The following is a 14,002-nucleotide window of genomic DNA, read 5'->3' as shown; positions in this document are numbered from 1 at the left end:
AGCATAGCCATCTGTAGCATTAGCTGTATAGACGTGCTGGTCCAACACCAACAGATGCAGAGGGCCTCGAACAATATGCTCATAATGGCCCGAGGACGCCGTGTGTTGGCTTCGTGTTTTAGATGAAGAGCAATTGGCTGTGTGAGGCTCTGTAGTTAACAACTGCAGGCATGTCTCAGGGGACCAGAGGACTTACATGTAAATGATAGCAACTGTCTGGTCAGCTGCTCCCTGAAAACAAGAAATCCCAGCCAACGCGGTCTCAACATCGCCTACTCATGAGTGAAAGAGTGTGTGCAAAGATACACTCACAGAAGGGGCAGTGAGAGAGTTACAGAAATAGCTTGAGAGTGGGTGATTCTCTAATGTCCTCCCTCGCATTGCAGCTGTTCTCTTCTCTTTTGATTGTATCTGTTCATCTCAGGAGGATTCTTGTATTCTCTTCTTGTATCAGTTCTCTCTTTAGACGGTTGTAAATTAAAAGCTCAGGGGAGACGGGTGACTGCACCCAAAGTGTTTCTACAGTACCTTTTAGAAGATTGAAACATATACATCTTAATCTGGGCTTGTTGTTATGACAGCACTGGTATCATTTGTATGGCTTCTAGCTGTAACCGTGTACACAGTTTTGTGTCCATGTATGGATGCCTTTGTGGTCCTGTGGGACTCCTCGGCGTCATAAATGAACATCAGTCTCCATTACTCCATCCCTCCATCCCATCCTTCATTCTTCCCTCTCTAAATCCTCCATCACGCCTAAACTACCTCATCCTCCCCTCATATTTTCCATGAGTTCCTCCACTACAACCGAGCAAGTTGAAAGACACTTGTAGTTGTAGCTCTTTTCAAATAGAGACAAAAGATTCTGTAGGCTCGGCCACATGTGTGTGCATCAAATGAGAGAGAGAAAGGAATGAGGGGGGGGGGTTGGGGTTTGTTAGATTGAATGACAAAAAGGCACAGTGTTGTGACAGTGAGCAGCTGGTGTTTCCGAGTGTTGACAGGCCCTGTTTTGTGTGTATGTGTGTGTGTGTGCGTACATGTGTGCGTGCGCTCTTGATGGAGACAGATTGTCCTGTGATTGTTATTTTCTGAGCAGGGCTTTGCTCGCAGGGGTTATTGACGGCATCTGGGAGGGAAAAGAAAAACATGACAAATGGCACTCAACCAAATGTCCCACTTAATTTCACCCCTCGAGATGTTTTCATCTGATCCATGGCTATGAGGCCTAAAAGTCAACACGTTTTGTTTATTAGCACTATAGACAGGCGGAAAGCTCATTTGAATGCTAATCTGTGGAGCATACTTAACCCAAAGTTTGCGCTTTACTGCTTTGAGACTAATTGCTGCTAACTAATGCTAGTCATGTTGTAGTGCTTTTACCCTCTTTGTGTGAATTGGTGTTGTGTTTGGGGCTTGGTAGAATCTACTGCGCTTGCTATGATGGTGACACAGGCTGTGCTGCTTCCTAACTGTGTAACCTCCACACTCTCACCCCCCACCTGTGTGTAATGAAACATGTAACAGGTACACATGTGGATCTCACAAATAACCTCCGCCTCTTGTGTGTGTTCTTGCCTGTTTGTGCCCCAGGTCGCGGTCTATCAGTGGAGCCTCCTCCGGCCTCTCCACCAGCCCCCTCAGCAGCCCACGGGTAAGTCATGGTCCTCTGTGCACTTTCACACACACCTGTGGACCAAGCTACTTCTTCACCCTCGTGGATAACGGCCAACCAACTCCCGCTGATCCCATCTTATTGCTGTTTATGACGGCGAGAGAAAATGAAGGCCGTAACATCCCCAATGCCTGACCTTTAACAATGCACCGCAAACTCAGTATGAAAGCAATATCACTTTATCTCTCTGCTCATGCAATATCTTTCTACTGCTCTACTTTATTATGAGTCTGAGATATTGTATGTTTTTCCACACCTAAAAAGGAACAGTTCAACCGTTAATAAAAAATATCTTCCCTCTTCCTTGTGGTGCTGTTCATAAATATAGATTGTTTTAGTCTGAGTGTTGGGTATAGCAGCCATAGAGATGTCTGCCTCTCTAATATATTTCATCTAAATGGCACTCAGTCGAAGGTGCATCAAAAATACATTGGAAAAAATCAACAGGAATAGAAATGGGAACTATTTTTCTTCCTACAATCGCCCACCATATCACCTTCAGAAGGAAGCATGCATCTAGCCATGCATAAGAGCTAGTTAGTGTCAAAGCTCATCCACAAGAACAACATTAATGTTTACATATTGCACTCTGAGCACGAGACCTTTATCGAGAAGGCAGACATCTCCAACACTCAACAACTCACACCACGACAGTCGAGATTGAGAAGCTGATGTATGTGTTTCTGATGTTGGAATGCACTGTTTATTATTTTCATCCAAAGTTCAGTTTTGAAGACTTAAGTTCTTCTCATCTGGTGTTTCTTCATACATTACATGAGTCATCACTGTATCTGTGTATTTGGATCTCCCTCTTATCTGAAAGTTAAAATATACTGAAACGGAGGATGTGACAGCTCAGCATACTTTCTCCCCCGGCCCCAAAGCTTATTTTTTCCATCCTTTCTGCGTATTACCCCTCTCTCTGTTTTCCCTGGCCTGAGCTCTATGGAAATCCAGCTCCTGGAATGCTTCAGAAAATCCCACTTTTCTTGCGCTGAGCTGGGGAGCTTGTGGTAAACTTTTCCAGCTGACTAACCCGAGAAGGCTCAAGATTAGCCAGGATCCTAAAACGAGCTCCTCGCGCCACACAGGTTCCTTCAGGCTGATCTGAAAGGGAAATTGATTTCTCAGACCTACCCAAAGCCCGGATGGTGCGCTCAGCCAGAACCTCTATGTGGAGTTACTTTCTCACATTTGTGTGTGGAAGAAGGGGAGGCGCAAATAGTTTATCAGGGTACCATTGTGCCTGCAATTCCACCATTACAAATTAAACAGAACAATAAACGTCTAAATATTACAGCAAAGATATCATGATGGTGTTCCTCCTGTTATTGAAACAGTCTAAAGTGTCCTCACAGCTGGTCCCATGTCTCTCACACATCTGTCTCTCTCACGCATGCTTTTCTCTGCCATCAGAGCCCTGTATGTTTTATCAAGTGAAGTCCATCATGTTGTCTTTTGTTTGTTGTTTCTTTAAATTGTGTGCATTGCTTGCTGTGTTCCCACTTGCCATGAGTCACTGAATGGACTAACTGCATGTTTCTTGTCTTTTCTGTCTTCCTCTTTTTTTCTTTTTTTATCAATGCCTCCTCCTCTCCCGTGTACGCACACATCCCTCCTGCCTCTGCTTTTCTTCTGGATGTGTTGTTGTTCGTGCCTGCGTGTGTGTCTGTGTGTGTTGCTTTGTTTTCTCCTCCTCCTCCACCTGCTCTGGCTCTCGGCTGTGTCGTGCTGCGTGTCTTCACACTGTGTCCTCCAACTCCAGCCTGTCAGAAAGTTCTGTGTACCGCCTCAGACCCAGACATTTTGCAGTCCCCTAACTCGAGCCCCTGCCAATCCCCTGAGTCTGCCCCCAATCGTGCAGTCCCCCGTGCCCCCACGCCTAACTCACTAGCGCCAAACAGTGAGCCCCCGCGGGCAGAACTCAACAGGACGCAAACACTCCCCTCCAAGCCTAAAACTGTCCCCAAGCCCCTCCAAGCCACCCGCTCCATCCCGCTCCCCGCACAGTCCACAGAGCCAGCATCTCCAGCCAAATCCAAGCCACCCACTTCCCTCCAGCTTCCATTGCAGCTCCCCTCTGCCTCTGTCCCTCCCACCCCTACTACTCCATCCTCCCCGTCCTTCCCCTTTGCCCCCTCCTCCATCTCCAGTACTCCCATCCAAAACAGCCCCCAGGTGAGGCGCTCCCATTTCGCTGCCAGCCCCCAGCTCTCGGTGCCCTTCGTCCCCGCGGTGCCGATGTCCCCCATCCGGTTGCACCACTTCCACCCCGTAGCGCCCGCGTCTTCTTCCTTCACTGACCATCCCAAATCTATCCCCCTCATACAGGTTACCCCTCATCCCTCCCCTCGAGGTAGCCCCCTCCCCACCCCAAAGGGCACCCCGGTGCACACTCCCAAGGACAGCCCAGCCGGGACCCCCAATCCGACGCCGCCCCCCAGCCCGTCCATCGGAGGCATGCCTTGGAGGACGCGCCTCAACTCCATCAAGAACAGCTTCCTGGGCTCGCCACGCTTCCACCGCAGGAAACTACAAGGTACTGACATCCTTTAAGATGTTTAAACCTTAAACACTTAATTATCTTCAAGTTTCAAGGCTTTATTGTCATTAGCACATTAGTTACAGTGTAGATATGGCAATGCAAAACTTAGGTCACTGGCTCCTCCAACAGTGCATATATAGGACATAGAACAAATAAAACAGATGAAATAGTGCAAGAGAATGTTTGGAGATGTGCAAGTAAATACAAATAAAATAGAAATAGTGCAGGAAGAGTCTATATACAAGTAAATGCAATGACACATTAGATTCTGACTGGTGGGTTTAGACCTGATCCCAGACGGCAGCAGACAAAACAGTTTGTTCCTTGTTCCTATTTAATCCTAAAATCTTCCCGTTCCCACAAATGAAATCTATCTTTTTCTGAGACTTCAACCTTTTCTCACTTTATCTCTGCGTCCACAGTTCCCACACAAGAGGAGATGTCCAGCCTCACGCCAGAGTCTTCCCCAGAGTGAGTAGATACTTGTTCGTCACGATGCAGAACCTGTCAGCCCCTCACTCATTGGCTCTTGATAGCATGATGTTTTGGAAAGTAATACATCTGTGAAGGTTTGAGTTGTGCCTGCTGAGTCCACGGTAATGACCTCAGGTGTGGTCTGGGTTGGGGAGGCAGCACCGTGGCAGCAGGTATTGGGTTGGTTATAGAGAGAGGGGGGGGGTAGCTGTGTGATGTTGCTGAGCTCCCAGGGGCCTGATAACTGAAGGTTGGCCTAGATATGCCCGTTTGGTTCGCTGGCTTGGCCATTTCCACCTGGCTGGGAAGAACATCCTGGCTGTCGGAGTTGGAGTGTTGGCTGTAAAAGAACTTCCTTGGCTAGTTTAGGCTTCATCACATTAATACAGTCACGTGTATAAAGTATTACAAAAAGCCCCTTAATGTTGCTTGTAACATTATGGAATAATTTATATTTCAATAGGGAGTTTCTCTTTGCAATTTCCAGTTTTGTAAATCAATCAACCTTTTCCAGAAACTCATGGAATGTTAATGTGCACAGAACAGGAGTCCATATGGCTTATTAGCGGGTGCATATACACCTGGGCTGAGGCCAGTAGTGAAGGCAGCGACCGCGACACACACACACACACCCACACACACACACACACACACACACACACACACACACACACACACACACACACACACACACACACACACACACCACACACACACACACACAACACACACACCACACACACACCACACACACACACACACACACACACACACACACACACACACACACACACAACACACACACACACACACACACACACACACACACACACACACACACACACACACACACACACACACACACACACACACACACACACACACACACACACACACACACACACACACACCACACACACACAGACCTACATGCATGTACACACACACAGTTGCACAGAAGGGGGAATGTCAGGTCCCATGCAGCTTTAGCTCATTTCCCTCGGGGCATCGTCCGTTGTCTCTCTGCAGTTCCCCAGAGCTGCAGAGAGACAACTTTTCACCAGCTCTCCATTTTTCAGGAGGATAGGTGGGTGCTGGGTTTTACAATGGAATTAAAAAGGTTGTAATGAGGACAACCCCTCTCCAACAGGAATATACTAACATTGTGTTCTTGTCTTCTGCCCACAGACTTGCCAAAAAGTCATGGTTTGGTAACTTCATCAACCTGGAAAAAGAGGAGCAGATTTTCATCGTCATCAGAGACAAGCCTCTCAGCTCCATCAAGGCAGACATCGTTCAAGCCTTTCTCTCGGTACTTGCTTGATTCCTCACATTTCCCCTGCTACCTTTTACCCCGATAAACACTTCACTACCGGTGCTCTGATGTGTCTCTGTACATCTATGCGTATTACCTGTACATCTGCTGTCTGATGCAGGACGTTGCCTTTTCCAACAGCAGCTGTGATTGGCTACGCTACGAGGCTGGCTCTCTCTTTGTTTGCTAACATGCTTCTGATTTATGTTGCAATTCAGTAAACGGCTAGTGTTCAGTGCTTCTATTTTCTCTCTGACTGAAGACTCACTTTAGGTCAATAGAAAATCAACAGAGAGCATTGATCATTAGCATATAGATGCGTTGCCCTTGATACTGTGTATTGAGCATGTGTCTGTATATTTAGATGTGTAGTGCGAGAAATGGAGTAGATTGTATATGTGTATGCGTGATGGGTTTATAATGTGGATGTAGAAGAACATGCAGGCATATAGACAACATCAGGGTTTTGTCCGCCAGCGCCGCAGAATCTTTATCAACAAAAGCTCGGCAGTGCATCATTGAACACAAAACCATCCTCACCCCAGTTAAATGTAACAAAGTAAACCCAAACTATGCCAGTACAGGTCAATGTCAAACGTGTTTCCCCTTCCCTGGAGCTATGTCCCTCTGGGTTGTGCTAGCTGGTGCTACAGACAGGAGAGTGGCACCTGAATCAGTGGGATTATACCTCTCGGCACACTCACATTAATGGAATGTCAAACCCTCTCCAGCACTATGGTGAAAGTGACTATTTCCGAGCTCACCTGTTCATTGGGCATACAAATTCATGTTAGGAGGGAGAGTGTTGGATGACTCAAGATTACATTAGCTTAAGTCTCCCTGGCATGCATGGCTTCTCCCCGAGGCATTCATCTCCGCAGAGTATGTGCAGGGTATTTTAATGAGGGTTTACTCACCTTGTCACTTACATGTGGTACAAACTATAACCATAATGCTCCTTGTTAATAATTCTATTATTTGCTGTTTTTCTTATTCCTATCTCTGCCTATGTGTCCACTTCTCCCAGATCCCCAGCCTGAGCCACAGCGTCATCTCTCAGACAAGTTTCCGGGCAGAGTACAAGTCCACAGCCGGCCCTACAGTCTTCCAGAAGCCAGTCAAATTCCAGGTGGATATCACCTACACGGAGAGCACAGCTGCCACTAAGGAGAACGGCATTTACTCCGTCACCTTCACCCTGCTCTCAGGTCAGAACCCCGCCAGCACGACCCTCATCTTCTACACCCACTTAGCCTGCATGCATTCAGTCAAATGCACCCACTAGGTCACGAATCAAATGCTAAAGGCGTACTTTACTTTGATAAGTTGAACTCCTTTTCCCTCAGAATGAGATATTAACAGTATTTCTGTATAAATAAAAAAGAGAAATAGGGGTTCAAGGCACTCTGCTTTGTTTTTATACTTCAGTAAAACATTTGGTTTAAATGTAGGGGATAGTCAGAATTCCTTTATTTGTCCCAGAGCGGGACATGTACAGAGTTACAGCAATAGTGATAGAGCAGATAAAAGGCAAGCAATAATAAAGTAGCTAACATGTTCATTTTAGAGTAAAAGCACACATAGGTCATACAAAATAAAGACAAATAAGTACTCATAAAGAATTAGTAGCAGCATTTAAATAGCTAAGTAAAAAAAGACTACGGTTTAAGGTATTATAAAGATGATGTTTTGCACGTACAAATGATCATGGTTATTGCACAGTAGAATTGACAAAAAAAGGGTATACATTGCACGTTACAGGTGTATTGATCTCAACAGTCTGTATGGATTGGATTCCTTCTAATTAAATGTGGCCAGTCCATACAGAATGTGTCCAGTTCAAACTCTGTCAGTAGTTCACAGAGTTACATCAAGTATTATATAAGTCTTCCATCTTCTCACATTCACAAGCTCACACTTCACTTTTGAAAAGTGCCCAAAAGCTTCCCTCCCTTGCATGTTGAGTGGGGTGCCGTCACACTTGAACCAAATACAAATACATCTATATCTATCCAGCCAACAAATACCACAAGTGCCGCTTCCATGTGTGTTTAAACTCTCTGCAAAATAGAATGGCTGCCTAAGGATTTTCAAAGTTCTCGCAATCCTGAATGCTTGATAAGATTTTCCCTCCAAAAACCTCCCTGAGCGTAACGAGATGAGGTCTGGCTATGCAAGATTACATACGAGGCAATCATGCATGCATGCTTAGTGTTGCAGAAACACACGCATTCTCTCAGCTCCTTTCTCTCTGTGTCACACACATATACACCCCCACATTTCAGATACATTGGGTGTAATAGTGGCACTTTGGAGCCTGCTGTTCTTCCATGTCCCTGAATGTACACAACAGGAAGCGAGCACGTGCTTACACTAGCACTCCTCTCTGGCCTCCATCTATCATCTCAGGCTTTTTTTCTCCAGCTCATTTTCCACACCATGTACACTCTTACTTACTCCCCTTTTAATTAATCCATCTACATGCTCCTCTGTCTTCCTAGACTGCTACCGTTGCAATAAATATCTGCTGTTCTGTGCCTCTGTTTAGGTCCCAGCCGGCGCTTTAAGCGAGTAGTGGAGACGATTCAGAGCCAGTTGTTAAGCACGCATGACCAGCCAGGGGTCCAACAGCTGTCTGGTGAGTAGGAACTTCTCTTTTCAAAAGAAACAATATTATCCAAAGCCTCTCCACCCTCACTCCCACCGCCTCATCCGCCCATCCCACACCGAGATGAACCACTCTCACCGCTGAAGCTAAATCCTGCCCTCCGCTTCCCCTGTGCTTGAAATCCACTCCGAGCCGCACTCCGAGCCGCACTCTGCCACTCGAAAAAACAGCTTATTTTTGTTTGCATGCCCGCGCCTCACCGCCATGAAAGGGTGGGAGCTGCTCTCAGGCTGCGGGTCAAGCTTTGTCTCGTTGCCCTGGCAGGGAAGATTAGAGTAGAAGGTAGGGGAAGATGATTTGCATTCTGTTACTCCTACTTCCAAGACTGATCGTCGGAGCTTGTCACCATGGCAACACCACTGCACCTCAACGCACTCCCCACAATGCACTGCACCGCACAGTGACACCACACCTGACAAGCTCCCTGCTCCCTCCCTCTCTGGATGCCTGTACAATAGGACCCCATCACCCCTGTGTTATCCCTCCACCACCAGCCTCTTTTGGACCTTTCAAAAGGCCCTGAGCACATAAAGAAACCCTCTGAAGGCCAGCCTCCAGACGCTCACCTGTGAACTTGGTGACATTATAAAGCCTCCTCTCTTTCTTCTAGCCTTAGGGTTGGTGCTGAGGCCGTGGACATGTAGAAGTGTCTTATTTTAGTGCGGTAGCTTCTTATTTGCTGGTCTGGATGACAAAAAGAAAAGAGAAATATAGATCCTACTCCTCCCCATCTGCTCTTGTCCTTCCTTGTGAATCACTGCTCGGTTTTTGTCTCGCCATCATCTTGACAACGGCTCCACCTGCTGGTAACCTAGGGAAACACCATCAGCCTGTTTTATACTGCCTGTGAACCATTTTCTCTGCGTCTGAATGTTTGTGTCTTTATCCTTTGAAACACATCTCTAGTTCCATGTCCCATATTTCTTACAGCTTAATATTATATTTGGTTAAACCTGACGAGAATAACAAGTGCGAGCTGCATATTTTCCCAGTGGCTGTTCTGCAATATTTCTCTCACTGGCACTCAGAAATGAACAGCAGCCGTCCCACCTGTTGTGATATTTAACAGTCTGCTATCATCGCTGTGCCTCAGTTGGTTTATCTTTTATTTCGGATCTTATGTATTATAGAGCTAATTAACCCACTGAGGTGTGGGAAGGGTAGCTTTAGAGTAAATTACATCAGATTAGGTTTAAACGACTGCTGTGGGTCGTTTCAGCAGCAGAGGGGTATTGAGTATTATAATGATACTCATTTATCAATAGAGGATATCATGGTTATTACAAAAACACATACATAATAAAGTATTGTATTATGTTCCTGCTGTCAGAGCTGAGTGAAGTACCATCAGAGTATCTCACTCTGTAATAAGCATCTTTAATGTGTGCTTAGCAGTCATTGAAAGCTTTGTTGAACTCGCTGTTTCCTCTACTTCTCTTTCCTTTGACCTCCTAACACATGTTGGTGCTACCTGACGACTGGGCCTTTGAGAAAAACCCACTGGCTGTAATTAAGAATAGAAATAGCTTTGCATACCGATGTCTGTCAAACAAAGGGCTTCATCAAGTCTCGGTCATTATGTCCCCTTATCCCCATTAACAGCAGAATACCTGGGAGCCAAGCTTAGGAAGACAATGGGAGGGGCGGAACAATGGAAGGTGTGTGGGAAAACGCAGGGAGCATATTAAAGGGTACAGAGGAGAACCATTCATAAAGTGCACCATGGAAACGTCATAGGAAAGGCCATAAAACGTTGTGGCATAGTGCCTTAGTATAATATCACACAACATTCATAACAACTTCATGAACAATTATTATTGCAATACAGTATGTCTTTGAAAACTCAAATCAGAGTGTAGACATATATACTGTATATATATTATAAATGTTTAACATAATAATATCATATAATAATAGAACAATCTTATACACATCATATGGCTTACAATTGTAATAAAACAAGTCATAGAATAGAAAAAAAGTTCTAAAACAGAAACAAATATAATGGTACGATGAAAAAGTCATAGTATGCACAACAAACCTAAAGTGTCTTATTAAAGTTTTCTATAAAAAAGAATCATAAATGAATTCTAATTCAAAATGACATTATAATATTGAATACAAAAGTTACAATATAGTATGTTCTCTATCATTAAAAAGGGATGAAAAACGTAATCCCTGAAAAAGTTAAAAAAGATGTCATAGTTTAATTTATGTCATAAAATAAATTAGTTGTACAGTTTGCCTTACTTTTAAAATGTCTTACATAAAATAAAGATGAGATAAAGGTCCTATTGAAAAAGTCCTGCTATAGTGTCTGAGCATAGAATGCCATACAAATGTGTCATAAGTGTTATTATAATATTTAATTAAAAACAATCTGAATAAAGGAGGATCCTGTCTGGGTTGTAACAAGCACCCTACAACGAGTTTATTAAGATTCATACAATTCCATTTTTGAAAATGTGCAGATTTGGGTGGAGTGAGGTGACTAAGTGTGGAAGTTCTTCACATGAGAAAGGAAGAGGGAACGTTAGGGACATGTTTTCCAGCAGGATAATTAAGCTGGCAATGTCAACTCACGCACAAAGACACACACACATTCACTGGTGATCAGGTGAAGTTTGCCTAGTGTCCTACCACTGCTGCAGGTATCCACACACTGGCTATATGCAAGAGTCAGCAAGAGAAACTCCACTGTCTAACAGTTACAGTTTATGTAGTCCTGATTCACAGACACTCTCCAGTCCTGTGTGTGTGTGTGTGTGTGTGTGTGTGTGTGTGTGTGTGTGTGTGTGTGTGTGTGTGTGTGTGTGTGTGTGTGTGTGTGTGTGTGTGTGTGTGTGTGTGTGTGTGTGTGTGTGTGTGTGTGTGTGTGTGTGTGTGTGTGTGTGTGTGTGTGTGTGTGTGTGTGTGTGTGTGTGTGTGTGTGTGTGTGTGTGTGTTTTTCGTCCGTGTGGCACCCCCGCTTCTTTTGCCTGATGCTGCCACTGTTCATTTGTCGGCCCGCAGGACTCTTTTGTGCAAATGGATCTACTGCCAACTATTCAGAAACAGTTCTGTTTGTGGCTGATGGTTCCCAGTTGTGCTGTGCATGCACCATTAGCAAAAAGAACATTGCGTTTTTATTTGCCCCATTTCTCATCTGTGGTGTCCTCACTACTCTGCCTACCTGCAGCGGGACCATTACGGCCCTGTGGACTGAGGGAGTGTGTTTAACTTAAGATCATTTGCATACAAGTTGTCGGACGTACACACAACACACACACACACACACACACACACACACACACACACACACACACACACACACACACACACACACACACACACACACACACACACACACACACACACACACACACACACACACACACACACACACACACACACACACACACACACACACACACACACACACACACACACACACACACACACACAGGGACTCAGACTGTGTCAAAGATATTACCATGTATTATTTAGCATAACTACAACCCATTTTTCCAGCACAAAGTACCAAGTTAGGAATATTTATGACTTAAATACAATTCATCATCATTTTATTTTGGCGTCTGCAAAATGGCAAACAATCGGCTTTATGAAAAGGAGATTAGACGCTGATGATTTTAATATCCCTCAAGGAAAACGTTGTCTTGAAGCTTTCTCATTGTCCTCCTCCCATCATATGCCGGCTTCTGGCTGACCAGACAGATGACACGCCACGCTTTCTGCATCCCATAGTTCAAAGCAGCTTGTTGTGATCTACCAGTCTACAGAACGCCTTGTTTGAACGTCTAGCCTTAGACTGAATGTCTCCGTGTCTTCACTCGTTGTGCTGTTACATACGCATGGTTTTGCTCCTCGCTGTCTGTCAGTCCTCGCCTCTGCTTGTCTCTACGTCTCTGTCCTGTGAACCCCATTGTTCATTGGTGTGTTTGTTCTCTCTCTTCTCCCCCTTTTTTGTCCTCTTCCCCCCCCCCCCCCCCCATTTGTGTACCTAGGCAGCCCCTTGAGTAACTTCTTTGACGTAATAAACCAACTTTTTTCAGACGAGAAGAACGGACAGGTGCCCTACCCTTCTGGCACGCCCACCAAGCACTGTCCCTCGCCCATGCACGTCCGGAGGCACGAGCCAGAAAGTAATGACACCAAAAGCCCCTCCGCGGGCCGAGACAGGGCCAAGTTGTCCCTGGCAACTGTGGGGTCACAGGAGGAGTCTTAGACCGAGCCTGTGCTAAGACCCCCTCCTCCGAAAATCTGTACATAGCTAGATGTACATAATCATATATGTTTTTGTATAAAATGACTTTATATAGATAGAAATATATGAAGAGAAATATTTTACGAACTGCACCTACATAACACACACACTTCTCATCACCCCTCAGCGTGCACCATCATCATCCACCCCCCCCAGCCATCTTATCTCTTGTTTTTTGCTGCTAACCTGTGTGATGACCCTGACTTGTTTCTGATACCAGGGATACCAGGAATTATCCAGAAAACATATTAAGCCCCTCCTCCGTCTCCCTCCTCCGTTTTCGCCTCACCTCTGCCAAACTCCACCCCCCCCCCCCCCCAGAGCGTGCCAAGAGAGAGGAGAGAGACAGACAATTGTTGACGGAGGACTGCTTTTAGAGGTGCGCTGAAAAAAAGATGGGGGGGTGGTTACCATGGAAACATACCCTTCATCATGCAGACTTCTTCCGTCATCTCCCCTCTGCGCCCCTTCTCCACCTTTGGCAGCCATCAGTAGATGTAGGGAAAATAGTGTTCCCCCATTTTAGGAACACACAAACACATGCACACATGTGCACAACTAATCCATGCTAATCCACATGAAAGAGTGACGCCCCCCCCCCCCCCCCCCGCAACGACCGGACCCCCCTTTCCACTCAAGGAGCATTCATCGTTGGAATGACACTACACACACACATGACCATGCGTACATGCACAGGTCCAGTATGCACAGACTCAAACTCTGGGATGTTACTAACACGAACAAAAAGAAGACTGATTCAGAGGAGGAGAGAAGGGGGAGGAGTTTTGTGGAACTCCCAAACAAGCCGACGCGGATGCTTGCTGGATTGTATTTGTTTGCTTTTTAATGTACTTTCTTTGTGAAGAACTGGGTTTAAACTGACTTTATTAGACTTCGTAACATTGCTGCAAATGGACTGGAATTGTGATTTCAGAGAGGAGTTGGGTGTGAGAAGAAATGGGAAGAGTGGGAGATATGATAGTATAGGGTAGGGGGGAGGGACGCGGGTGGGTATTTGGGTATTTAAAATGAATGATCTATTCTGTTGTACAGACTGATAT

General features: G+C 45.4%; 1 protein-coding gene across 4 annotated transcripts in view; it reads left to right on the top strand.

Moving 5' to 3' along the window:
• Positions 1-13,553, top strand: part of brsk2a (BR serine/threonine kinase 2a) — a 174,334-nt gene extending 160,781 nt beyond the window's left edge. For 2 of the 4 annotated variants that reach the window (XM_034084350.2, XM_034084349.2), the window contains exons 13-19: positions 1,594-1,654; positions 4,007-4,214; positions 4,643-4,691; positions 5,883-6,006; positions 7,037-7,217; positions 8,558-8,647; positions 12,682-13,249. In XM_034084350.2, the coding sequence (XP_033940241.1) occupies positions 1,594-1,654; positions 4,007-4,214; positions 4,643-4,691; positions 5,883-6,006; positions 7,037-7,217; positions 8,558-8,647; positions 12,682-12,902 (934 nt within the window). In that variant the 3' untranslated portion in view covers positions 12,903-13,249. Of the gene's footprint in view, positions 1-1,593; positions 1,655-4,006; positions 4,215-4,642; positions 4,692-5,882; positions 6,007-7,036; positions 7,218-8,557; positions 8,648-12,681 lie in introns of all 4 variants that reach the window. The other 2 variants (XM_034084351.2, XM_034084348.2) reach the window with 2 other exon arrangements.
• Positions 13,554-14,002: the final 449 nt, after the last annotated feature.

Source organism: Pseudochaenichthys georgianus, chromosome 6 (assembly GCF_902827115.2).
Source record: "Pseudochaenichthys georgianus chromosome 6, fPseGeo1.2, whole genome shotgun sequence".
Classification (NCBI taxonomy): domain Eukaryota; kingdom Metazoa; phylum Chordata; class Actinopteri; order Perciformes; family Channichthyidae; genus Pseudochaenichthys; species Pseudochaenichthys georgianus.
The sequence above is the reverse complement of the archived record's forward strand: the minus strand, read 5'-3'. Positions and strand labels throughout refer to the sequence as shown.